The 27,388-nt window shown below is 36.8% G+C and overlaps 1 protein-coding gene across 1 annotated transcript in view; it reads left to right on the forward strand.

The window, feature by feature from the left end:
- RBL2 (RB transcriptional corepressor like 2) overlaps window positions 1–27,388 on the forward strand; it is a 45,739-nt gene that overhangs the window by 4,498 nt on the left and 13,853 nt on the right. The window contains exons 3-12 of the mRNA XM_007947070.1: window positions 2,614–2,814; window positions 6,281–6,345; window positions 12,510–12,638; window positions 14,083–14,243; window positions 14,336–14,400; window positions 16,023–16,209; window positions 18,412–18,578; window positions 22,786–22,895; window positions 23,592–23,695; window positions 25,724–25,861. Coding sequence (XP_007945261.1) covers window positions 2,614–2,814; window positions 6,281–6,345; window positions 12,510–12,638; window positions 14,083–14,243; window positions 14,336–14,400; window positions 16,023–16,209; window positions 18,412–18,578; window positions 22,786–22,895; window positions 23,592–23,695; window positions 25,724–25,861 — 1,327 coding nt within the window. The remainder of the gene's footprint in view (window positions 1–2,613; window positions 2,815–6,280; window positions 6,346–12,509; window positions 12,639–14,082; window positions 14,244–14,335; window positions 14,401–16,022; window positions 16,210–18,411; window positions 18,579–22,785; window positions 22,896–23,591; window positions 23,696–25,723; window positions 25,862–27,388) is intronic.

A 27,388-nucleotide genomic window follows, 5' to 3' on the forward strand; every position in this document is an offset into this window, starting at 1 on the left:
GTGAATCAATGTGGAGATCCTAATCAATATTAGGAGAATTCAGAATAAAGACATTGAGAAATTTTGTATTTACCTTTTCACCATAGGTAATGTTCTGTGTTGAAAAGGTAAATACCATATTGATTATATAGTATTATACTTAGAACTACGTGCATAGCACTTGTGTCTTGATACATGTGAAATGTATAAATATTTATTGTTTGCTGTTTGGAAGTTAAGCGATGCTATTATAATCACTTAGAGAAAGGGTCAAATAATGTTTAAAAGAAGAGGCAGGAGTTGCTTTTCTATCTGTTGTGTAACTGAATTGTTTTCATTTATTATTTTTGCCTTCTGGGTCAGTTTTCTTTTCTGACTCATTAAGATTGATGAAAAAGGATGTTTGGCACTTGTCAAAATTTATGAACTTAGTGATTTTTAAAAAATGACTTAAAATAAGTACAAGAAATGTAATGTTTCAGTTGTAGTCTATTAAGTGTAAACTCCATTCAGAGTTATATTTAGTCCTACGAAGAAGTCAGTGCATAAAAAGATGAACACCTGGGCTGTAAATCTGCAGATGTGCATTTAAGTAAGGTGCAAGAGCATAATCTTTTACCAGTAAGAAAAGTGAAAACAAGAAATCAAACTAAGGCTACCACTGTCATCCACTTGGAAGGGATGTAGAAGATCCTGGATAGAGAGGGAGAACAATGTAGAACAAAACTGAAAATCATTTAGAGGAAAAAAAAAAAAAAGGTGAGGACCAGGTTTGCTGGTCCAATAGAGCCTGGTGGAACCACTGAGACTATGGCCCCTAGCTGCCCTTCAGGTCTGGAATTGAACCCACACCTGTGGTTTCCAGCCAAACAATGTACAGGCATATGAGTTAAACATTTACCTCAAGTAGACACATGCCGTGGAGAGAACAATCATGGGAGAAGGAAAGGCTGCTTATGCACAGGGAGACAGCTCAGGGTGCAGGAGAGTATGGAGGGATGGTCACTGGGAAGAGGTAGCTATGGGGAGGAAATGGGAGGGGAGCTGTTACATTGTGATAAACTGTGGTCAGTGACATGAGACAAAGTATATGTGAACTGCTGTATGAAAAGTGAATTTGCTCTGTAAATCTTCAACCAAATCACAAAAAAAAAAAAAAAATCAAATTAAGTGTCAGATAAACAACTGTAGAAGCAAGATCAAATTATGCGCTCATCCTAAGAAACTATGGTGACTTAGACTTACCTAACACTTAAACCAAGTATATAACCCTAGGCTTCCATTTTATTTCCATTTCAAAATCCATGTATATAATACAACCGATTTCAAGTAATTCTTTATTATATACTAGATACTAGTTCTGTCAGTTACATACTGTAAATATATTTTCCCAACATGCTTTTTAAATCCAGTTAGTCTATTATGGCAGAAAAGTAAATAATTTGAACATGAATACATATATATATAAAATTGGTTGTATTATAGATAAAAACCCACAGAAAAATAGGCAGAAGAGTATGACTTCACAAAGGCTGAAACTCACATAGCTCATGAACCTAGGAAAAGGTGCTCAATCTCACTAGTAATCAAGGAAATTCAAAAAATAAGATAACCTTTTGTTTTCATCTGATTAGTTTGGTCACTGTGTAAGGAAGCAGGAATGCATGCTATTGGTGTTCATAGGTGAGTGCATAAATTGGCACAGCTGCTTTGGTGGGAAGTTTGACAGTCACTAGTAAAATTCAGTGTTCACATTCTCTATCTCAGTGATCCCATTTCTTAGAATAGCCTCTAAAGAAACTCTGCCATATATGTACAAAGATATGTTCCTTACAGCATTTTTCGTTATGAAAAATTAGAAACAACCTAAATTTCTATTGACTGTGGAGTGAATACAAAAATTGTGATATGTTTGTATGAGGAAATGTTTTAAGTAATTAATGAATTAGAGCGTTATGTATCAATATTAGTGAATCTCTGAGACACTGAGTGAAAATGCAACTTGCAGAATGAGAGTATATGATGCCGTTTGTATTAAATTAAAAAGATACTGTTTCATTCATGTGTATTTATATATATATATACACACACACACACACACCCCTATACATATATATATATACACACACATATGTATATATATGAGGTATGAAAACATGGGAAAGGATTCAGACTAACTTTTGAAAGGTGATTATCTTTGGGAAAGAAGGTAGGAACTAGGACTGGGAAGATACAGATGGCAACGTGCAATTTTGCTTGTTCTGTTTTGCTTTTAGTTCTTAAAAACTGAGGCAAATACAAGAGAATTCATCAGGTATCAAGCATGTTATAACATTTGTTAATCCTGGTGTTGTTTATATGAATGTTGCATTCTTGGTAATTAATTTGTATTTTGAAAATATTAATTAAAAACAAACTCAGGTGGTCTCAGAGAAATGTAGATTAGGGTGTTCAGATGAATAAACTAATCTGAGAGATTAAGCGAGCCAGAGGCATGAGTTTTGATTTTATATCACTGTCTAAAAGTAATATAATGAGGTGATTTTGTCTTACCTTTAATTTTTTTATGTTTGAATGCCTTTTCGAATATGTTAATTATGAAAATCTCTGTCTTTTTTTAATCTTAAATATCAGCTTAATTGAGTTTTTTAACAAGATGAAGAAGTGGGAAGACATGGCAAATCTGCCCTCACATTTCCGAGAACGTACTGAGAGATTAGAAAGAAACTTCACTGTTTCTGCTGTAATTTTTAAGAAATACGAACCCATTTTTCAGGACATTTTTAAATATCCTCAAGAGGAGCAACCTCGTCAACAAAGAGGAAGAAAACAGAGGTGTGCATTGATTTATGTTTATTAGTCGGGAATCTACTTTCACTTTTGATCTCTCAGTTTATGTCTCTGTTTATTTTGTTAGTATTGAAAAAAAAGATTTCATAAATAATCCTTTATCCTAAGATAAGGATGAGATGCAAATTCTCAACCATTATTGTGAAAGTTGTCCCTTGATAATAATTGTTTGCTGTATTATCCATGAAGAGTTGGAAAAGTTCTTTTACGCTGTAAAATATATGGGGTCTTTGTTTACTTAAACATTTTCTTTTGAAAACAATTTAAAATGCAGACTGTAAAAGTCAAACCTTAGGGTTTTTCATCAATTAGTTCTCCCCGGTATAAAATTTGGCCACTGTATATTCTATTATTGAGTGTTACGTCCAACTGATATTAATAAGTAATCCTCCTGAGTAATTAAATACCTTCTTTACACAGTTTTAAGGAGCTCTGGTGGTGTAGTGGTTAAGGCGTTTGGCTGCTAACCATAAGGTTGGTAGTTCAAATCCATTGGCTGTTCTATGGAAGAAAGATGAGGCAGTCTGCGTTCATAAAGATTTACAGCCTCGAAAACCCAACAGGGGTTGCCGTGAGTCAGAATCAACTTGGTGGCCGTGAGTTTGGTTTTTTTGCTTTTACGTAGTTTGTTTATAGCCAGTCGAGAAGAGAAACTGGATTGAGGGAAGGATGTTGTTGTTATTTGCCGTCGGGTCGGACCTGACTCATAGCGACCCCAAGGATAGAGGAGCTGAAACTGCTATTTGTACTTTCTGGACAGGTCCACAAACTTACTCTCGCTCAGTATTTTCTTCTTCTACCTTTACTGACAGATGAGAACAATTAAGAGATACAGATTCTGTACCTTTCTACAGATTTTTTTCATATATGAAAAATGCAAATTTGTTCTTAAAATACAACTAGAAAAATGATGACAGAAGGAGGGGAAAAAGGAGTTACTGTAATTGGAAGTCCCTGAGTGGTGATTGGCTGCTAAGTGTAAGGTTGGAGGCTCAAGTCCTCTCAGAGGCACCTCAGAAAAAAGGCGATCAAATCAGCCATTGAAAACCCCGTGGGGCACGGTTCTCTGACATAAATGGGGTTGCTGTGAGTCACAAGTGACTTGATGGCAGCTAGTTGGTCAGTGACTTTGGTTTGGTTTGAAGGTTGTTAATTTTATATATATATATATATATATATATATAAAATAGAATAAATAATGTTTATTTCTTTTTTATATATATAAAAATTTTCCAAAATTATGAAGTATATGTTTACAGTAAGTAAGCAGTATTTAAAAATAAACTGTTGTATTTTATATAGTTGATCCCACTGATCTAGTTTGCCTGCAAGTAGCCAAAGGAGAATTGACTTTATAATTAAGTATCCTAAAGGTTGGATAAGGAGCTCTGGTGGCATAGTGATTAAAGCATTCAGCTGCTAACCAAAAGGCCAGCAGTTGGAACCCACCAGCTGCTCTGTGGGGAAAAAGATGAGGCAGTCTGCTTCTGAACTGAAATCCTGTGGGGGCAGTTCTACTCTGTCCTGTAGGGTTGCTCTGAGTCAAAATCAATTTGATGGCAATGGGTAAAAAGGTTGGTTAGAAGCTTTGTTCTGGGTGAGGCCAATGTGGTTGTTTATAGAAAAATGTGGAACGTTTTCTTTCTTTGGAGTGTTGTAGAAACTGACTTTAGATTTGATACTTGTTGTTGTTATGTGCTGTTGAGTCGGACCCGACTCATAACGACCCCTCCTTGGGTTTCCAAGGCAGTATCACTACAGAAGTAGATTGCCCAACTTTCCTTCCGAGGAGTGGCTGGTGGGTTTCAGCCGCCAGCCGTCTGGTTAGCAGTCAAGTGTCTCACTCACTATGCTACCAGAGCTCCTTTGATACTTATTAGTGTGTCTATTTATATTTGCTTAATTCTAATTATAATTTTAGAATTACTTTATTTGAATTTTTGTTCGCATTATTTTGCTAATAATAATAATAAGTAGTACTTTCTGAGCATTTATTATGGGACAGGGATTCTTAATTTAAACGAGTATTACCTCAGTTCATGTCTATAATGACTTCACAGATTGATATTGTTGTTTCAGATGGGGAGAATGAGCCCCTGAGAAGTTAAGTAAATTGGCCAAAGTCCCATAGCTAACAACTGGAGACTCGGGTAGTCCGACTGAACCCATGTAAATCTACACTGCCTCTCTCATCTGTAGTCTTTGAAAGTCACTGAGTATTTATTGGACAGTGTGTTAAGTACTATGTTACGAATATGCAGGGCACAAATGTTTAAAAAAGATAAAACCTGCCACCCTTTCTTCTAAGAGCTTATACTGTGGTTGAAGAAGAGAGAAATATATAAAGATTCCAGTTTGTGCAATGCAACATATTGTGAAAGTCACATGAATGAAATACAGAATAGGAGTTTAGGAGTTCAGCTGCAAAAGTAAATTACTTCTAGAGGAGTCAGTCAAGTAAGATTTCATAGAAAACATAGAAATGGGTCTTGAAAGATGGGTAGGATTTTGGTAGATGAATTTGGAGATAACAGAAAGAGCCTTCTACGCAGAGGAAATGCAGAATGGAGACAGAGAAGCAACGCAGCAGGAATAAATTTGGAAGAGAGTGTGTTTGACAGATGAGGAAACAAAGGCAGAGGAAAGCCAGTGTAGCCAGCTAATGACAGTGCTGGAACTGTGTGGCGTCTCCAGCTTGTTCTCCAGGGTAGTCTGCTCTTGAAGGCACTTGGTCAGACTAAAGCTGTTGGGATGTGGAAACCACAGATGTCTTATCTAACATTGGCAGCAGTTTTGATAGAAAAGCCAAGTTCAAACCTGGTCTGAAATGCCCATTAGCAGACAACTTGGCAAAATATGCAACAGGTACTTTTAATGGATAAGGACTTTTAGGAACCTTAGAGTTTCTGTAAAGAAGGCCTTTTGTGACTTCAGATAATGTGTGATTTGGGAAGGAGCTGTACAGTTCATCAGTGGGGGAAGAGGAAAGAATGGGGAAATAGCTGGCTGCATACATGGGTCTTAAAGTGGCATTAGCCTTGCAGATGTCATCCGCAGAACTAGTGTTATTCATTTTTTCCCAACTTTACCATTTGACTGCTAAACAGAAGGCCGATGATTCAAACCCACTAGCCACTCCTTGGAAGGAAGATTGGGCAATGGGTTGCTGTAAGTCAGACCAGCTCAAGGGAAGTGGGTTGGTGGGTTAGTTACCTATCTTGACTTTGAAAGCTTTTAATATTCTTCACAGTTTTCTTCTTTCTAAAGTGAGCTGCTTCTCTGACTCCCAGCTGTTTCCTACCAATATTTGGGGCAGAACTTCTTGTATGTTTTCCATGTGGAACTAAATCTTGTATTACTCCCTCTAACTGTGGATTTTGTTTCTCATCTAAATTATAATCACTTGGGTGTATTTTTCTAACTATTCTCATGACTTTTTTCTCTCCCAAAGACGACAGCCTTGTACTGTGTCTGAAGTTTTCCAGTTTTGTTGGGTGCTTTTTATATATGCAAAAGGTAAGAAAATAGTCATATTTAATCAGATATTAATTAGATTATTTAAATGGTTGGGTATTAATTTGTCAGCCCATACTGTTTACCTAGAAAAGATTTTTATTGTAATGTCTCTCAACTTTTAAACCTAGATTCTTTTTTTTTTTAAATTATAAAATATACATAACATAAAATTTGCCATTTCAACAATTTTCAGGTATTAATCACATTCACATTGTTGTTCAGCCATCACCACTATTTGTTTCCTGAACGTTTTCATTATCCCAAACAGAAACTCTGTACTCATTTAAGCAATTACACCCAAATCCTCCCTTTACCCAGCCCATGGTAACTCTAATCTTTCTCTCTGTGTTAGTGTATTTCATATAAATGGGATTATCTGATATCTGTCCTTGTATGTGTGGCTTATGTCACTTAGCATAATGTTTTCAAGGTTCACTAATGTCACAGCATGTGTTAGAACTTCATCTCTCTTTATGGTGGAATAATACTCCATTGTGCATAGTTAGCACACTTTGTTTATCCATTCATCTTTTGATGGACCTTGCGTTATTTCCACTTTTTGGTTATTGTGAATAATGCTGCAGGGGACAGTATCTGTTTGAGTTTCTGCTTTCAGTTCTTGTGGGTATATACCTAAGAGTAGAATTACTGGGTCGTGTGGTAGTTTTATGTTTAACTTGTTGAGGAACTGCCAAACTGTTTTCCACAGCAGCTGCCCCATTTTACATTCCCATCAGTAATAAATGAGCGTTCCATATCTTCACCAACACTTGTTATTTTCTCTTTTTTTTTAAAGCAGCCATCTTAGTGGATGTGAAGTAGTACGGGTTTCCCTTTGACTTTCTGAGAATAGAGTGTTCCTATGAAACCTTGAATAAGCTGAAATGGTGTAGTGAAGAAACAATTACCATTATTTTATATGGGAAAAATTTTTGAGCATTCCTAGACTCAAAAAATAACCTTATCAAATCATACCAAATAACACATAAAACCTAAAATAACACTAACCCAGAGTGTTCACAGAAAGTTCAAAGCTATGGTGGCGTGGTGCTGGGATGTAGAGTGTAGTTCCCAGGGAAGGAGCTTGGGGACACCCCTCTTGCTGCCTGGGGTTTATGCTGCCTCTTTAAGGCTCACTACAACACAAACACTGAATACTAGTTTTGCTTTTTGCCTTTTTTTGTCAAAGTGAAAATCCTCTTTGGATTTCCTTTGGTTGAAGAAAACAGGGCCTGATGCAGATCTTTTGTAAACGCAAAGTGACACAAAGTGCACGTAAGAGAAGCCAGGGATACCTGTGTGTCTTTGTGGTTTGGATTTGTATTTCTCTAATGCTTAATGATGCTGCTTACTGAAAGATCAGTGGTTCGAACCTACCAGTTGTTCTGCAGGAGAAAGATGCGGCTTATTTGCTTCCTTGGAAGCCCTATGGGACAGTTTTACTACTCTGTTCTGTAGGGTTGCTGTAAGTCAGAATCGACTTGATGGCAATGGGTTTTTGCTTTTTTTTAAGTGACTAATGACATTGGACATCTTTTCATGTGCTTATTCGCTACTTATATATCTTCTTTGGAGAAATATCTATTCAAGTACCTTGCCCATTTTTTGTTCAATTTTTTTGTCCTATTGTTGAGTTGTAAATATGTAAATATCGCCTTTTCATAAAACGGTCTTTTGAATTTCTTTGCAATATCAAAAACATCTCTTATTAAATGGAAAATCCTTTATTCTTTTTCTTATACAACATCTTTTTCCTTCAAAGCTATTCTGAGTTATGGACTGATAATACTCATTATTCTGTATATGCTTTTTCTTAGGTGTAGTTTTGGCAGGGCGTATCTTACTGGGTTGAGTAAGACCCAGGCTTTCATGAAGTCCAAGACTGATCATCCTTAGCATAGTTCAACTTGCTTTTTGCTGTGCATCTCATTCAGCTAAATATGCTTAGACAAGTGCCTTTAGATTCCACCGATTTTCTCTCCCTTCTCATCTTACCTTACCTACTGAAGGTCTGCTGTTCAGTGAAATGTGGCTCTATTACTTTTTGCCCTCTTTGTATTTCTATGTAGAAGTAATCTTTAGTAATATAAAGAAGAAAATAAAGGACAGTTATGTTAGTTAAGTAGCTTTTTATGATAGACTCTGTGGAATGCCTTTCCAATAAAATGTGAAGCTAAAATTAAGGAATCAAAGCACTAGAAAGAGTTTCACAAATCATATAAACTCTTAAATGTTAGATGAACTAGCTCAACTTAGTGATTTTACAGATGAGGTAATTGCAGAAACTAGCTGGAAGGAGCAGAGTGGGGATTTGAAATCAGATCTCCTGCATTTTGGTTTCTATGTTAAATGAAGGCACTGATAGGGATATTTAACTCCATTGGTCTCCAAGTTTGATTTGTCAGATTATATATAGCTTGTCCTTTCTAGTAAGTTAAGTGAGAGTTTCTTTACTTGAGCTGAATGCTTGATTGAAAAGGAAAATCTTTCGTCTGCCAAACATATACTGTTAGTCATTTTGCTTTCCATCACATTTGAATTAAGGTGTTGGCAAAGATTATTAAATATACCATGGACTGCCAGAAAAACAAACAAATCTGTCTTGCATGAACTACAGCTGGAATGTTCCCTAGAAGCAAGAATGGCAAGACTTTGCTTCTCGTACTTGGGTCATGTTATGAGGAGGGGTGAGTCTCTGGAAAAGGAGATCATGCTTGGTGAAGTAGATGGTCAGTGAAAGAGAGGACCCTCAGTAAGACAGATTGACACAGTGTCTGAAGCAGCGGGCCCACGCATGGCTGTTTTGAGGATGGCACAGGACCAGGTGGTGTTTCATTCTGTTGTACAGAAAGTCACTATGAGTCAGAACCAACTCCACAACATTTAACAAAAACAGCTTATTTCCTTAGTGGACACAAAGGTGACATGATCAGTGACATGAAATAAAGAAAAGCCTGTTGTGTAGCTCATTAGGCTTAGGAGTGTATAAACTGTTTATCATGGCTGCAAGAAGTCTTTGCTTGCTATAGCTGGTATTATATGTGATAGTGATCTTTTTTATATAATTATATCAGGCAGGTATATCTGATGTTTTATCTGTCGTCTTTGTCTTTTATAGTATGTGTGTGCTTAGGAGTAAATGTATTTGGTATAAACTATTAAAAAATAATTTTATTAGATTTTATTCAATTTTGATGTCACATGATCAGCTGGGATGGTATGCTTTTGTCTCTGCAATTAACTCAGTGTTTGAATTCAATTTCATTAATTCAGTCTGTAATCACTTGATTTGAAGAGCCCTTGCCCTCTCACAGCCTAACATGCCCCACTATAACTTTTTCAGGTAAAGTAGCTTCATGGATTTTATTCAGTTTTTAATTTGTTTATTTTTAGGATCAGTCTACTTTTTAAAAAAATTATTTTACTTGGTGGAAATAATATACAACAAAATATATACCAATTCAACAAATTCTACACATAAAATTCAGTGCCATTACCTTCTTCAAGCTGTGCAACCATTCCCACTATCCTTTCCAAATTATCCCACCACTGTTAGCAGAAACTCCCTGCCCCTAAGCATGTCTTCTAACCTTTCAAGTTGGTGCTGTGCATTTGACCTCATGTAGATGATTCTTATAAAGAGCACAGTGCTCCAGGCCGACATTCCTTATTGCTTAAAGTACTGTTATTTGGTTTAGAGAGGTCCATTCTTTTCTACCCACCTTTCCCCTGACTTCCTCTGTAGTCTCTGAATGCATGTGAGCGTGCCAGGTTATCTCATTCCTGATAAATGAGCCATCTCTTTGCCTGTTCTCTTTGTTGACATCTTGGCAAGCACACACCAGTGACAAGTTTGAGCTTTGTCAGTGGGAAGGGCTTTGTGGCCTGAAAACCAATAGGTATCACTTGTCAGTTTTTCTTGAGATCTCAAGTCACCTTATTCCTGATAAATAAGTCAACTCTGGATTTTAAACAAGTTTCCATTTACCTGTTATTTTTGCTAATTGGAACATAAAATATCTCAAAGTGAAATTTCTAAGGTCAGAATTGGAAATAGAAAGCATGTCATGTTGGTACATCCTGGACTTGAAATTAGCTTCTGATCTTTATGGGCATCTCCGCTTTTTGTTAGAAGATAGTTAGTGTAAGTGCTGGGAGCTCTGGTAACGTAGTACCTAAGGCACTTGACTGCTAACCAGAAGGCTGATGGTTCAAACCCACCAGCTACTCGTTGGAAGGAAGATGGGGCAATCTACTTGCGTAGTGATACTACCAAGGAAACCCAAGGAGGGGTCGCTATGAGTCGGGTCCGACTTGACGGTACATAACAGCAAGTGTAAGTGCGGGTGGCTCTCGCCTTCTGTGGCAAACAGCTCCAGTGGCAAGTTTAGGCTTGTCACTGTGTGCGCTTTGTAACTTGAAAAAGTAGGTTCCACTTCCTGTTGTGCATATGAATAACTGAATGTATGTTAATATTAAAACTTCCTCATAGTAGAACCAAGTTTGTTTGTTTGGTTGCATAAATGCAGAATTTAATCTATTATAATTTGCCTTTTTGGCAATGGAAAATAAAAGTTCTCTTTCATTCTTTTAAATTGCTTTGTTGAATATTTTTGTCTCTACAAAAAGAGAATTGTTTATCCTGATATGCTGAGGTAAGTGGTAACTCTTTGGAGCAAGGGAGAGAAAATAACTGAAATGTAATGTGTGGTACGTGTATGTGCACACACAGGTGCACGTGGTTTACGTAGGCAGTGTGTAAAATGCCAAGAGTCATCTTGACCAGTTTAAAATAATTCTCAACTATACGTTAGCTGTTTAAATTCAATACAACTGATATTATAAGAATGTAAAATAAATATGAAGCGTGTGTGTGTGTCCAAAAAAGGAATATGGTTGAAGTTATTTAAAAATCTAGAAATATTTCTTAATTTCTAAGAATAATAAAACTATTTAAGTGCATGTAAAAACTGCTTTCAATGGTAGATTTAAACCAGCACTGCAGAAATGACATGTCTCTATAGGTTTAGGTTTAGGTTTTGGTTTGTTTCTTTGTAACCAACAATTCTTTCTGGGATATTAGTTCTAAAACTTAAATACCTTTAGTTGTGCTCCAATTGCATTAATCCGTCTGAGTTTATATTAATATGTCAAAAATATTAAAGATGTTAGTTAGTGTTAGGAATCTGACTAGGTTCCGGTCTTTTATAAGTAAAAATAAATGAGAAAAACAATTATATGAATCAATTTTTCAGCTTTTCCCCTCAGTATTTCTAATAATTTTCATTATAGAAAAATATTTTCATGCAAAATAATTTTTTTTTTTCTTTTTAAAATTTACTTTTTGTGTTGGTTGAGAATACACACTGCAAAACATCCACCAACTCAACAGTATTCACATGCACAGCTCAGGGACATTGGTTACATTCTTCATGTTTCTTTCTCAACAACCTTTTCCAAACTATTTACCTTCAACACAAACACGAAATAATTTCTTACAGTTTGAGATTTTTGGGGAAGTTGTGTTCGGAATTTTGAAAGAAAGACCAAAAATAATAAAGCTTTGATAAACTACCAGGCATTTAATTTAATTAAACTTAATGCCTATTTAATAAATATTAAGTGAGTTACTGAATGACATTTTGAGTAAAGTTTTTAGTTTACATTAAACTCTTAGAAATTTATCAAACTATATGAGTCATATCTCAAAATGTAAATTTGTGGTTGTACAGTGTGATGTAACCAACATCACTGAATTGTACACATAAAAAAGTTACTTGGCAAATGTTTTGTTATGTGTACTTTTACCACAGTAAAACAAATATATGTGCACAATTACCTTTACAATTAAAATATTGAAATATATCTAACCACACCTACACAAAGGAAATCACCTAGATTTTGCTATGATTTTATGTAATGACCAACATTGTAAAGGGCTACTTGTAACCCAAGGGCTGCCAGTTATTTTTATATTTGACTTAAAGGTAAAAAAAAAATTAAGATGCTTTAAGGGAAAAAAAAAATGCAATTTGACAAAATGCTTACTGTAGATAATGAGTCAACTTTATGTAACATAGTATGTGGTGATTAAGTAAGAAATTATTTTGAAATGTTGGAAAGTTGATGCAAATTTAACTATGAAACTGTTTCTAATTCTGTAGGTAATTTTCCCATGATTAGTGATGATTTGGTCAATTCTTACCATCTTCTGCTGTGTGCTTTGGACTTAGTTTATGGAAATGCCCTTCAGTGTTCCAATCGTAAGGAACTTGTAAACCCTAATTTTAAAGGTGAGTGTGTAAATCAAAGATTATTGGACAGCTTACATTTCTATGTTACGTTTACTCTTAGGAGTTGTATACATAGCATAGGTTTCTTAGCATTAGAGAATGTAAGTGTTTTTGAAAAGCTTCCATCATCATAATTACCCATAGTACTTATTTTTTTGCGAATAATGCTCTCACTTAAATAACATGGCCACAAGTATAATACAGGGCATAATGCACTTAGAAAAATAGCGGGGGTAGGGGGAGTTGCATGATTTTGTGTGGGCAAAAAAAATACAGTGCCTATTATTTGCATAAACTATGGTATAGCTAGGATGAAGTGCTCTATAAAAATATTTTTAGAAAACAGCAAATATCACAAAGTTTAAATAAAGTCTTGGTGACAGTTTTAGAAATTTCTTAAAATACATATTCAATAAGGAGAAGGCAGTTAAGAAACCCCAAAAAGCAAAGCTAATGACGTTAAAGCCAAACGTGTTTTTCTACATTAGCTAGCTTCTAGCCTGGCACCATAAAGTCAGAAAGGACTTAATGAATGAGTCTTCATGTCAAATTTTTGTACAGAAGAGGAATAATTAGGGTTCTAAAATAAGTAAAATGAATCTTTATCTCCTAAACTGATTAATGGAAATGATCATTTTTTTGGCAATGCCTTCAGAAGACTTTAAAGTATGTAATTACTCTGAGTGACACACAGACCCCAAAGTATGCAAATACTAAGAACCTTTATGGAGCTAGTTATTTAATACTGCTGCTGTTTGCATAATAAGCACAGTGGGATTCTAGGTGGTTATCAGTTTTGGGGCCGTTCTAATTAGAAATGTAGCTTGTCAAACTGTTAGGGTAGATTATTAAAGCTCTTGGGGTTAGTTCCTTTATGTGCTCCTGGTTTGGTGAATTGAATGTTCTTGTATTACTTTTTGTCCTCTTCCCATTTCCTTTATAATTCTTCTATTTCTGTATCACTCCTTCCCTTCTCTTTTTCTTTCTTTCATTTTTCTTCTCTTGCCCTGAGTTTAGGGCAAGAAGAAGTTGTAAATTACTATGATGTGCACATCTAGTATAATTGAGTGAGACTGTGTGATACTTGGAACAATGTAGTTATTTTTCTGAGTGTGGTGTTTTTTGTTTGACTGTGAAGCTTATTTGCAAAGTTGGGCCTTATTTCTGTACTTCTTAGATCTTAGATAGCAGTATACACTTTTTAAGTTTGTCTCTCTTAACCATCTCTAGATATTTTTGAGTAGTGATGCACTTTACCTTTATTTGTGGTTTTTGGAGGTATATTTCAATAGAGTCAATAAACTGGTCCCATGTACACTATTTCCAAAATACATTCATATGTTCAGTACTGGTCAGGTGATTATTTATGTTTCAGTTTATTAGCAATTTGGTTTACTAAGTGCTAACTAATATCTACGTTTAAAAATTCTGTACACATCTATAGGCTTCTCTGAAGATTTTCATGGTAAGGATTCTAAACTTTCCTCAGACCCGCCCTGTGTCATTGAGAAACTGTGTTCCTTACATGATGGCCTTGTTTTGGAAGCAAAGGGAATAAAGGAACATTTCTGGAAACCCTATATTAGGAAACTTTATGAAAAAAAGGTTTGTAAGCAAAAAAGAAGTAATGTGCAGATATTTTTTGGGGAAAAATTTGATTTACTCTGAGGACTTAAAAATCTCTTCTTTTATCATAGCTCCTTAAGGGAAAAGAAGAAAATCTCACTGGGTTTCTAGAGCCTGGGAACTTTGCAGAGAGTTTGTGAGTACTTCTGTTATAAAAGGGTTTAAATTGTATCCTTAACAAACCTCAGAATTTAGTCTTTACTGTGTTTGTACCCTAGACACTTAGAATAATGTTTTGTGGGAGAATATAGGAGAGTGGTAAAAATTCTCTCTCCTACTACTGCAAGCATTTATTTTTCAAATTTATTGTGTCAGTGTTCTTTAAAGATTCTTGTTTGTTTGAGCATTTTATTGTACTTTAAGTGAAATTTACACAGCAAATTCGTTTTCCATTCAATGATTCATACACGGTTGTTCTGTGATGTTGGTTGCAATCCCCACAATGTGTCAGGGCTCTGTTTGTCATGAACCTTAGGTTCCCCGTTGCCATTTATCTCATTTCCCCTCCCTTTCCTGCCATCTTTGTTTTTGGGCAAATGTTTCCCTTTTGGTCTCAGATAGTTGACTGCTTTAAGGAGCACTTTCCTCATGGGTGTTGTTTATTTATAGGCCAGTCTATTATTTAGTTGAGAGGTGGCCTCCAGGAGTGGCTTCACTTCCAAGTTAGAGGGGTGACTTAGGGCAATATCTCAGGGGTTCCTCCAGTCTCTATCAGACCAGTAAATCTGGTCTCTTTAATGACTTTTGTTCTACATTTTTCTTCCATTCTAACCAAGACCTACTATTGTGTCCTTGGCCAGCATGGTCGCTAGTGGTAGCTGGACTTGATCTACTTCTTCTAGTTTCAGGCTAGAAGAAGCTGTGGTTCATGTGGGCTATTAGTCCTTTGGACAAATTGCTTCCTTGAGTCTTTGGGTTTCTTCACTCTCCTTTGCTCCGGGCAAGAAGAGACCAGTAGTTGTATTTTAGATAGCTGCTTGGTTTTAGCTCCCTACACACTGCTTACCAAACTAGGATATAGAACGTTGTCTTTACAAACTATTAGGCCGTTTGATCTAGATGTCCCCTGAGACTATGGTCCTTAGCCTTCAAGACCGGTAACTCAGTCCTATAAGGTGTTTGTACATGTCTGAGAAGTTTCCATAGCTGCTGTGCCCCCTACGCTCTCTATTCTGTATATTAATATACATGCACCACACGTAAATATGTGTGTAGAAAAATCTACAGCTATACCTATATATGCACACAGGTGTAGTCCTGTGTGACCTCCCACATATATTTAGCATACAGATCTACTTATGTATCCACTTACAAATTACTTACAGTATTATTATTACTATAGTAGGATTGTATGTTATATTGTTTACCATAGTTGTCCTTTAAAGCTGCTTTCAGGCATCTGGGTTTTTTTTTTTTTTTTTAAATAAATTCTTTTGAAACTATGCAAGTGAAAAATGGTGATGTGGGAAGGTACTGAGGTCTTCTAAGGCGGCTTGGTACACGGAAACCTCTCTCAAACACTATCAGCAAAATATACTCATTTGTATTATGGACGAGAGCATAGTGTTGCAGGCTTGCATTTTATGCTTTTGAATTTTACACTTAACCAGTGATTCTACTGTCATTTAACTTTACTTTTTATAAAGTATTAGAAATTTTAGTAAATAAAAGAAGAAAAACATAATTAAGTGGCCTGAAACATTAACTGAAATGGCAGTTGTGTGAGCGTGCCCTTCTTGTGTTTTTATCTTCCTCTAGTAAAGCCATCAATAAGGCCTATGAGGAGTATGTGTTATCCGTCGGAAACTTAGATGAACGGATATTTCTTGGAGAGGATGCTGAGGAGGAAATTGGGACTCTCGCAAGGTGTCTGAATACTGGTTCAGGAACAGAGACAGCTGAAAGGGTGCAGGTGAAAAACATCTTGCAGCAGCACTTTGACAAGGTGAGTTGAGCAGTTCCAGATGAATGGGAATAAAGGACCAGCACTGGAGGTTCTGTTTTATTTTTGTAATTTTTCTTTCATGTGTTTATTTGCCTCTAATACATAAAAATAAATTCCATTATACTTTTCTGAATTGAAAAAACATATTTTCACATTTTCAATTTTTGCTAACATTTGCTCAAAGTTTAGGGCTCAAAAGGCAAATTTAATAAAAATTTAAATGAATATATCATGCAGTTTGTTTTGAGAAGATGGGCTGGTAATATATATATATAATATGTTGTTGTCGTTATTATGTGCCCTCGAGTCGGACCCAACTCATAGCGACCCCTCCTTGGGTTTCGGAGGCAGTATCACTACAGAAGTAGATTCCCCTGCCTTCCTTCCGAGGAGTGGGTTTGAACTGTCAGCCTTCTGGTTAGCAGTCAAGTGCTTTAGGCACTATGCTACCAGAGCTCCCACAGCACAAGTTAGGGGTGGGTATATATATTCAGGAGTCCTTAAGATAGGGATGGCTTTTAAAGCCATAGAATGCAGAATGATTACGTAGGGCTATGAGTTGACAGAAGAGAAAAGAGATCTATGGACAGGTCTGTGAGGCACTCCAAATTTAAAAATTCCTACTTAGAGAAGGAATGTTCTAGTGTTTTTTAAATATCACTAATTTTTCTACCAGAGTTAGCAGAAGGCTCCTGTTGACCAGAATGCTAGGAAGATTTTAAGCTAATAACTGTGTTCCCAAGAGGCTCCATGCTGACCTTGTAACTCTGGGCAGGAAGTGATGGTGGTTACACCTGTTTCCTCTGTGAAACCACTGCTCCCTGTGGTTGATTGGGTTGTATGCTGCCAGCTGCTGTTCCTTCTCCTGTAAATGAAAAAGCTGCTTTTCCCTCTCAGCGCAGGCACCTAGTCATATTCTAGGGAAGAAATTGGCTGCAAGAAAAGCTGTCCAGGGCAGAGAGCAACCTTCTGAATGACGCTAATATGCCCAGATCATCTTACTGACTTTAAATAAATTATAGCATGTTTTTTAAAAAACAGAATGGAAGTCCTGCCTCAGTCACAGAAAAAAAGCACATAGATTTCTTTTTCTGTGGGGACTTTCTGTGTTTTTCCCTATCTCATGAAGCTTGAATAGTTTATTCTGTTCCCAGTTAGAAATTTTATAGCTGTTCTAAAATTATCCATAAAATGAGTACATTTAATACACAGGGAAATGTGATTGATTTATTTAGAAAAATAAATAGGTGGGTGCAAACACTTAAAGTGCTCAGCTGCTGACCAAAGGGTTGGGGGTTCAAGTTCACCTACAGGTGACTAGGAAGGAAGGACTGATGATCTACTTATGAAAACCCTGTGGAAACACTGTTACTGTGCATATATGAGGCATCATGGGTCAGAATGTATACAACAGCAAGTGTTTGGGGTGTGTTTCTTTAAATTACATTCTTTTAACCTTCCAGGATTGGTTTGGAAACACTACAAAAGATGTTCTGTTAGCATATGTACTCATACTTCATTCAGTTCTTTGACACCAAGTCTTATGTTTTTCATGATTATCTTAAAAAATGTTGACTTGAAGATCTGTCCACTTTAGGAGAAAAATGACTGATTTTTTAGTAACTAACAGTAGAGTAGGGCTAAGGAGATGGATGGTGGCTCCTCTGCATTAGGCATGCCCTTGTTTTAGCCTCTGTCTCTGGAGCAGATTTGATGATTTTGATGTATTTTTGCTAAATCACGGGTTTCATTTGGGCCCAATTTAATTCATAGCTTACTTTTGTAAATATTTGTGTGTTTGCCAAAATAGAGGTAGATGAGGGCTGTGGAATTCTGTTTCTCAGTGATGAGAATGATGGTCTTAATTTTGTGAAGTGAATATACTGCTTTCCCTTGCCTTGGAGCTTTACTATGGGGCAAAGAATAATGGAGAGATGTCCCTTATTCTAAAGATTTTACTTTTAGGATATAATATTTAGTTGGTTAAAATAGAAATTGTCCTTTATACATCTTCACATGGATGGATAGTGGCAGCTCTAATTTCTTAAATTACAATATGGTATTTGAATCACTAAAATGTATTGACAATGTGATGTTCTGTTAGCATATGTACTCATAATATGCTAACACTGTGCGGTAATTAAAAGTATTTTTGACCAAAAATAATGTTCTTTCCCCCTGCTCCCCACTTTTCTCTTTTAGTCTAAAACACATAGGATCTCTACACCACTTACTGGGGTCAGGTATGTTAAGGAAAACAGCCCTTGTGTGACTCCAGTTTCCACAGCTACACATAGCTTGAGTCGTCTTCACACCATGCTAACAGGCCTCAGAAATGCACCAAGTGAGAAACTGGAACAGATTCTAAGGTTAGTTTGAGTCGGTTCTGCCTTCCCAGATTTGGGTGTTGAGCATTTTCTAATTTTCTACTATTACTGCCTTAATTTACCCATTAGTAATTTTATTAATTTTAATTTAATGAATTATGTGCGCTCAGGCCTTTTGTTACTCTATAGACACAGCAATATAAGATGTATGACTAGAAGAAGATCATCTTTCCTCAGGTATCTGTAACACAGTACAGGAGACAACAGCTGACAACATTAAAGACTATAGAATAAAGCACCAAGCTGTGTCCCCAGTGGTTCCATCTTATGTGGTCAGAGAAGGGAGAGCAGAAAGGACTTCATCAAGAAGACTGGACCTAAGCAAAGTCTGAAGGGGGGATCAGATTTGGAAAGATACAGGGGAATCCCACATGTTCAAAAAGCAAGAGCAAAGCCACTGTAACTTTTCTATCTCAATAAATCATACTTAGTCTGCAAAGGAAGTATACTACATTTGGTTCCTGTGATCTAAGACTGGTAGGAATGTCAGTAAGCTTTAGTGAAAAGCACATTAGACTGACTCTCATATCTTTTGCATAACCTTAGACAAGTTGATTTGAAAAAAGTCCTAAAAATTTATGACTTGATGACATAGAACCCTATAGGAGCCAATTTTATTTCTATTGTTTTGTTTATCAAGAATGCTTTGTGTACATACTACAGTAATTTGTAGCACTCTGAATTCAGACTTCTAGCCTCTTAAACTGTAAGGGAATAAATCTGTTTGTTAAAGCCATCTACCTGTGATACTCTGTTATAATGGCATTAGAGAAGTAAGACACTCGCAAGCTACTGATGCCAAAGAGGAAGAAATCGAAGCTTTGTTATGAACTTACACAGTCTGAAATTGATCAAACATGCAATCAAGATGCATTGGTAATTACTGGTGATGGAATGTGAAAACTGGAAACAAGAAGGCTCAGTAGTTGGAAAATAGGGCTTTGGTGATAGAAATGATGCCATAGATCACATGATAGACTTTTGCAAGACCAATGACCTGTTCACTGGAAATAACCTCTTTTTAACTGTATAAACTAACTATACACATGGGCCTAGCCAGATGGAATATGACACATTGAACACTAATCACTGAAGACCAGACGAGTTGTGGGGTGACATCAAGGGTATCAGACTTGAAGAAAGCAAAAGATCATTAAAAAGACAGGTAAGAAAGAAAAGACCAAAATGGGTGTCAGAAGAGAATCTGAAACTTGAACATGAGTGGCTAAAGTGACTGGAGAACTGATGACCTAAAAGAGCTGAAGAGAAGGTTTCAAAGGGTGGCTCGAGAAGGAAAAGTATTTTAATGAAACATGCAAAGACCTGGAGTTAAACCAAAAGGGAAGAACGTGCTTGGCTTTTCTCAAGCTGAAAGAACTGAAGAAAAAAATTCAATCCTTATGTTGCAATATTGAAGAATTCTGTAGTCAAAATATTAAATGACATAAGCATCAAAAGGAGATGGAAGGAATACACAAAGTAATTGTACCACAAAGAACTGGTTGATGTTCAACCATTTCAGGAAGTAGTATATGATCAAGAACTGATGCTACTGAAGGAAAAACCTCTAGCTGCATGGAATGCACTGGCAAAGAACAAGCCTCCAGGAATTGATAGAATACCAATTGAGAAATTTGGAAGACATCTACCTGTCCATTCGACTGGAAGAGATCCATGTGTGTGCCCATTCCAAAGAAAGATGATCCAACAGAATGTGGAAATTATGGAACTGTATAATTAATACCACATGCAAGTACAATTTTGCTGGAGATAATGCAAAAACAGTTCCAGCCGTACACAGACAGGGAACTGCCAGAAATTCAGATTCAGAATACGTGGAAGGAGGGATATCATTGCTGATGTCAGATGGATCTTGGCTGAAAGCAGAGGATACTAGAAAGTTGTTTACCTGTGTTTTATTAACTATGCAAAGGCATTCAACTCTGTGGATCATAACCAATTATGGATAACATTGTGAAGAATGGGAATTCGAAAACATTTAATTGTGCTCATGTGGAACCTGTACATAGACTAAGAGGCAGTCCTCCTAACAGAACAAGGGGATACTGTATAGTTTAAAGTCAGGAAAGGTATGCATCAGAGTTGTGTCATTTTACTATACTTACTCAATTTGTAAACTGAACAAATTATCTGGCAAGCTGAACTATATGAAGAAGAGCGCAGCATCGGGATTGGAGGAAATCTCATTAAGAAACAACCTGCGATGATGCTGATGACATAACCTTGCTGCATGTGAAGAAGACTTGACACACTTACTGATGAAGATCAAATACTACAGCCCTCCATAATTGATTTCATGTCAACATAAAGAAAACAAAAATCTTCACAGCTGGACCGGTAAAAACAGCATGATAATGGAGAAAAGATTGAGGTTCTCAAAGATTCCATTTTACTTGGATCCACAATCAACACCCATGGAAGCAGCAGTCAAGAAATCAAACAGTGTATTAGATTGGGCAAATCTACTGCAAAATACCTCTTTAAAGTGTTAAAAAGCAAAGATGTCACTTTGAGGACTAGGGCGTACCTGACCCCAAACCAAAAAAACCAAACTCACTGCCATCAAGTCAGTTCCAATTCATAGCAACCCCCATTGGGTTTCCGAGGCAATAAATCTTTACAGAAGTAGATTGCCCAGTCTTGCTTCTGCTGAGTGGCTGGTGGGTTTGAACCACCAACCTGCTGGTTAGCAGTCAGATGCCTTAGGCACTGTGGTATCAGAGCTCCCACACCTGACCCAAGCTGTGATATTTTCAGTTGCCTCATGTAGTCAAAAGCTGGACAGTGAATAAAGAAGACTAAAGAAGAATTGATACCTTTGAATTATGGTGTTGTCTGGGAATTATGGTGTTTTCTGAGAATACTGAATATACTATGGAAGCATGAACAAATCTTTCTCAGAAGTACAGTTAGAATGCTGCTCAGAAGTGGAGATAGTTTGACTTTGTCTTATGTAATTTGGACATGTTATGAGGAGAGACCAGTCTCTGGAGAAGGACATCATACTTGGTAAAATAGAGGGTCACCAAAAAAGAGGAAGTTCCTCCACAAAATGGATCGACACAGTAGCTACAGCAAAGGGCTCAAACATAGCAATGATTGTGACAATGGCACAGGACTGGACAGAGTTTCATTCTTTTGTACATAGAGTCTTTATGAGTCAGAGCAACTTAACACCTAGCAGCAGCTAGGTTCATCACAGAGGGAGGCTCTTTTTTTTTTTTTTTACATTTTCCTGGAGTCTGTTTCATTTGTAAGCTTGTGATTGACACTCCACAAACTATGTCTATATGGCCTCAGCCTAAGTCTTGTTTCTAAGGTGGACCTTGTTCTACTTGCATTCAGAAACATAAATAGATTTTAAGCCTGTGTTAATCCCTCTATCTTCCAGATCTCTCTCCATAGTCTCTAACCAGATTTAAGTGGTGGTAAATATTCCCCATAATAATAATAATAAAAAAGTCCTGTTTTTGTGAAAACGTACATGTGCATGTGTTCATAAATGAAAGACTCCTTGAGTAAGATACTCAATATTTATCTCTAGCGGGATTATAACTGATTTTTATTTTCTTTATAATTTTCTAAACTTGCTATGTTTTTATAACACATATGTATGTTTATGATCAAGGAAAACAAATATAGTTCTTACAAAAGCCCAGGTGATGATAATTTATATAATGCTTCTTCATTGAACATATATTGCCTAATAAGAAATCAATGAAATAAACATCTTTTGGGGGAAAATGAAGAATGCTAATAATGGTGTCTTTGAGCCTGTAGCATAGATTATGTACTTTTTCACTCTATTTTCTTCCAGAATTTCTCAGAATTATTCTGCCCTCTAGGGAAACATTTGAGGACACTTTGGTTGCCATCCGTGTTTGAGAGTATGTAAGGTGGATGGGGCCGGTATGGACATCATGTAGGCAGGGGCCAAGGCTGCTCAGCTTCCTGCAATGCAGGTCCAGCCTCAGAAGAAATAGCTTTCCACTCAAGATGCAAACAGCACTACCTTTGAGAAGGAAGTATGGGATCTCTTGCTTTAACCTGGGAAGTTTCTGTTCAGAGTATTTTAATTTTACATGTTTGTGAAATACAGAGTTGTAAACAGTCTATCTTTGTGACTTAGCGAGGATTAAAATTAGATAATTTCCTATTGCTTTTTTAGGAAATGTTCCAGAGATCCAACCCAGGCTATTGCTAATAGATTGAAGGAAATGTATGAAATATATTCTCAGCATTCCCAGCCAGATGAGGATTTGAGTTACAGTACTAAAGGTGAGGATTAATACTGTCTGTACAGCTCTCATTTTCAGAATTGAATTAACATGGAGTCTTTTCTTGGTAACTGAGTCAGACATACTGAGAAAAGATTTATGACTTTAAAGGCTAGAATATGGCTATTCACTTTTTCTCTAGGTCCTTCTTAGTAAGACAGATTTTAGATGGATATCCTTAGGATGTCAGAATTCTGGTACTTCGTTATTTGCAAATTCTTTGGTTTTCATTTGTAAAATGGAAATTTAATAGAAGTCTAGTTAGTCTTCAACTAATGAACCAAAAAGAGAGTCATTAATGTCCAAGGTTGGCCATGGAGTTGTTTGATACCATGAATTGGAACAAAGTATGTGAAATAGTAGAACAGTTCCATATATCCTAGCAGTAAGCTGCTTTGCTCAAACGTACAGGGAAAGAAATAATGCAACTTTTAATGGAATGACATCACAGTTCTTTGTATACCAATTTCATTTTATAATTTGAAAAATGTGAATGTTACCATGAAGAAAATGAAGGACTCCTAAGAGTGACTAGCAAAAACAAGAGGGGTGATGGAAACAGTAGCTGTAGGCGCTGCACAGATCGGAAATACTGGGTGGGAGTGTGTGTGTGTGTGTGGGGGGGGGTGAGCCCTCATTTCCCACAATGTTTTATTTGTTTTTGCATATGATTTTCACGTTCTTATGATTTCTGTAGAAACTGCCAGCAAACACTTTCGTTTTGCGGAGATGCTTTACTATAAAGTATTGGAATCTGTTCTTGAGCAGGAACAGAAAAGACTGGGAGACATGGATTTATCTGTGAGTACCACAGTCGATATATTGATCAGCATAGTAATCTGTACTTTATACTTCCTGCCCTTCCCCACCCACAGACAAGCTGCTATTGAAGACATAATGTATGGCTTTGAGGAATAAGGTTGGTATCTAAGGAAATGACTTCTGAGCCCTTTCACCTTGAGTCTCCCACTCAGTATTTCTCAACAGAATAGGCAGTGTAAATATAACTTACAGCCTCTGTGGTAGGCAGACTCGGTAGTGAGGGATGAAGACATTCAGGGTTAACCTCCATTGAGTTTTTAAATAACTTAGAGATTTTATTCAATCCTTACATAGCAAGAATAAATGGAGTAGAAGGCACTTTACTGCAGTTTTACTAATTAACAAATATAAATTGCACAGTATCACTAAGGCAAAGGAAGACTCTGGAAGTGCATGAGAGTTACTGACAACCAAGGTAAATACTATTACATACACAATCCTACAGTATAAGTAACAGCAAATAATAATCTATGAGTAGACATATACCTAGACATGCAAGCTGAATAGGTGTGGGTGGGCAAATGGGACTGTACCCATGACTATATAGAGGTGTGCAGAGGATATTCTACATATGTGTTGTATGTTCTGTAAACATATCCATGTATATAGTACAGCAGATGGAGCAAAGTTATGAAAACTTCTTAGCCATAACCAAATACCTTGTGGGAGTGAGTCACTGGGCTTGAAGGCTTAGCACCATAGTCTCAAGGATCAGCCAACTCAACAGGCATAAGAGCCCACAAAGACAATAAGTGGGATCCTAAAAGCTAGAGACTGGCCATCTAAGATGCAACTATTGGTTTCTCCCCATCCAGAGGGGGGGAAAAAAAAGGTAGTGAAGAAAATCAAATATACATGGAAACAATTAGTCTAAAGGACTAATGGACTACACAAACCACAGTGTCCACTACCCTGAGACCAGAAGTAGACATTCAGCTACCACTACCGACCACCACTCTAGTCAGGACCACTGAAGGTCCTGGACAGAATGGGAGAAAAGTATAAAATATAAAATTCAAAATCAGAAAAAAACCCCAGACTTACTGGTCTGATAGAGACTGGTGGAACCCCCAAGACTGTGGCCCTCAGACACCCTTCAAACCTGGAAATGAACCCACACACACAAAAAGAAATATAATTTTTAAACAAATGGTATTTACTTTTAATGACATCAATAAAAATAATTCTTCAATAGCATTTTGAACAAGATTATAAAATTCACCAATAATTGTTCTAATTCCTTGTAACTTGACATTTTTTGAATGTATAGATTGTATGCATTTAGATGACTTAAATTGTTTTTTATTGTGAAACATACAAAATGGTATATGAAACATACGATAACTTAGGAGCTAACAACAGTAAGTGAATGCCTAAATAACTTTTTAATTAAAAAACACGTTTATGTAAAATTTTGGAAAATAAATGAAATAAAAATCATCTAAGATCATGCCACCCTGAGATGACCATGTTGACTGCTGGTACATCTGCCTGGTGACCTGCATGCTTGCCTGCCTTCCAGCTATCTTTCCATGACAGTGGCTTCTTAATGTAACTACTGTTTGGTAACACCTTTCCACATTATTCTTCTAAGCAACAGTTTGTTTTGTGCCATCGAGTCAGACCCGACTCATAGCCACCCCTCCTTGGGTTTCCGAGTCAGTATCACTACGGAAGTAGATTGCCCCATCTTCCTTCCGAGGGATGGCTGGTAGGTTTGAACCGCCAGCCTTTTGGTTAGCAGTCATGTGCATTAAGCACTATGCTATCTATATGTCCCAATATGTTTCCAGTATGTAAGAGTTTTTAAAGTTCTTATAAATTCCTTTAACACACATTTTGATAAAGTGCTTATTTATCAAGTTAAAAGTTTTGTTAGAAAACGAAAACATTCTTTCACTAACTTAGAAAATAGAGGACTTCCTATGGTATTTTTACTTGACTGCATATGAAATGTGTCTTTAGGGTAGGCTGATGTTTCTAAATGTTCATAATTTTGTTTCACAGGGCATTCTGGAACAGGATGCATTCCATAAATCGCTCTTGGCCTGCTGCCTTGAAGTTGTCACTTTTTCTTACAAGCCTCCGGGGAATTTTCCATTTATTACTGAGTTATTTGATGTGCCGCTTTATCATTTTTATAAGGTATTGTTCAAAATCTGATACTGGTGAGGAAATCTGCAATCTGTTTGGGGAGCAGAGAAGAAATAGGACAGTCTTAAGCACTGTATGAATTCTTAATATAGTGGGAAGACCTGTTTTGGTTAAAAACTTCATTTGATCTGTCCTTTGTCTGATAAAGGCTTTTAGAATACTGTGATTTTTATAAGCTAAGAAGGCAAGGCTAAAAGGAAGAAAGTAGTTAAGCACATCACTAGTGTATCTTGTGTAGCAGTTCTGTCACATCAGATTAAACATCATTGAAAGTGTCTTTCAGAAAAAAAAATGAAAGTTCTTTCCCATGTTATATAGAGGTATAGGATTAATAGCATTGATTTAGTAGTGTTATTCTTGATACTGATTTATTATATAAGCGTATTCTAACTTTCATACAATAGGCAAAGCTAATTTTTATAATGATTTTGATTTTTTTTTGTGATTTGGGTGAAAGTTTACAGCAAATTCATTTTCCATACAGCACCTCACATACACTGTATCTCCTGACATAATTTCCCAGTGTAGCAGCTCCCCTCCCATTTCCTCCCCATAGTTACCTCTTCCCAGTGTCCTTCCCTCCCATGCACTCCTGCCCCTGAGCTGTCTCCCTGTGCATACACAGCCCGTCTCTTCTCCCATGATTTCTCTAAGGAGTGTATATACCCAGTGTAAATGTTCAACTCCTATGCCTGTCTTTTGTTTGGCTGGAAGCCACAAATGTGGGTTCAATTCCAGACCTGAAGGGCAACTAGGGGTCATAGTCTCAGTGGTTCCATCAGGCTCTATCAGACCAGCAAACATGGTCCTGTCTTTTTTTTAAATTTTTTTTTTAATGATTTTGAGTTTTGTTCTACATTGTTCTCCTACTCTACCTAGGATCTCCTACATAGATCCCCCTCCAAGCAGTTGATAGTGGTAGCCGGGCACCATCTAGTTCTTCTGGTCTCATAGTCGTATAGGCTAAGGATCGCATGGTGTACCAGTCACTTGGACTAATTATTTCTAAGTCTCTTTGGTTTTTTTCATTCTTCTTTGCTCTGGATGAAGTGAGACCCATCTAGATGGCCACTTGCAAGCTTTTAAGATCCTAGTCACTAATCACCAAAGTAGGATGTGGAGCAATGTTTTTGTATAGTATGTTATGCCACTTGAGCTGGATGTCCCCTGTGACTAAGGTCCCAAGCCCACAGGTTCCAACTTCTTGCTTCCTGTGGGTAGCTGACTGTGGCCAAGAAGTGACTACAATCTTGTCCCTTGTCAGCTCTACTATATACCTGGGAATTCTTTTGTGATTTGGGTGAAAATTTACAGAGCAAATTCACTTTCCATACAGCAGTTCACATACACTTTGTCTCATGACATTGACTATAATTTACCCCAATGCAACAGCTCCCCTCCCACTTCCTCCCAATAGTTTCCTCTTCCCTGTGTCCATCCCTCCATGCACTCCTGCCCCCTGAGCTGTCTCCCTGTGCATAAACAGCCCTTTTTCTCCCATGATTGTTGTCTCCAAGG

The sequence above is a fragment of the Orycteropus afer genome, unplaced genomic scaffold (assembly GCF_000298275.1).
Source record: "Orycteropus afer afer isolate SDZICR_OR568_19922 unplaced genomic scaffold, OryAfe1.0 scaffold00009, whole genome shotgun sequence".
In the NCBI taxonomy this organism is placed as follows: Eukaryota; Metazoa; Chordata; class Mammalia; order Tubulidentata; family Orycteropodidae; genus Orycteropus; species Orycteropus afer.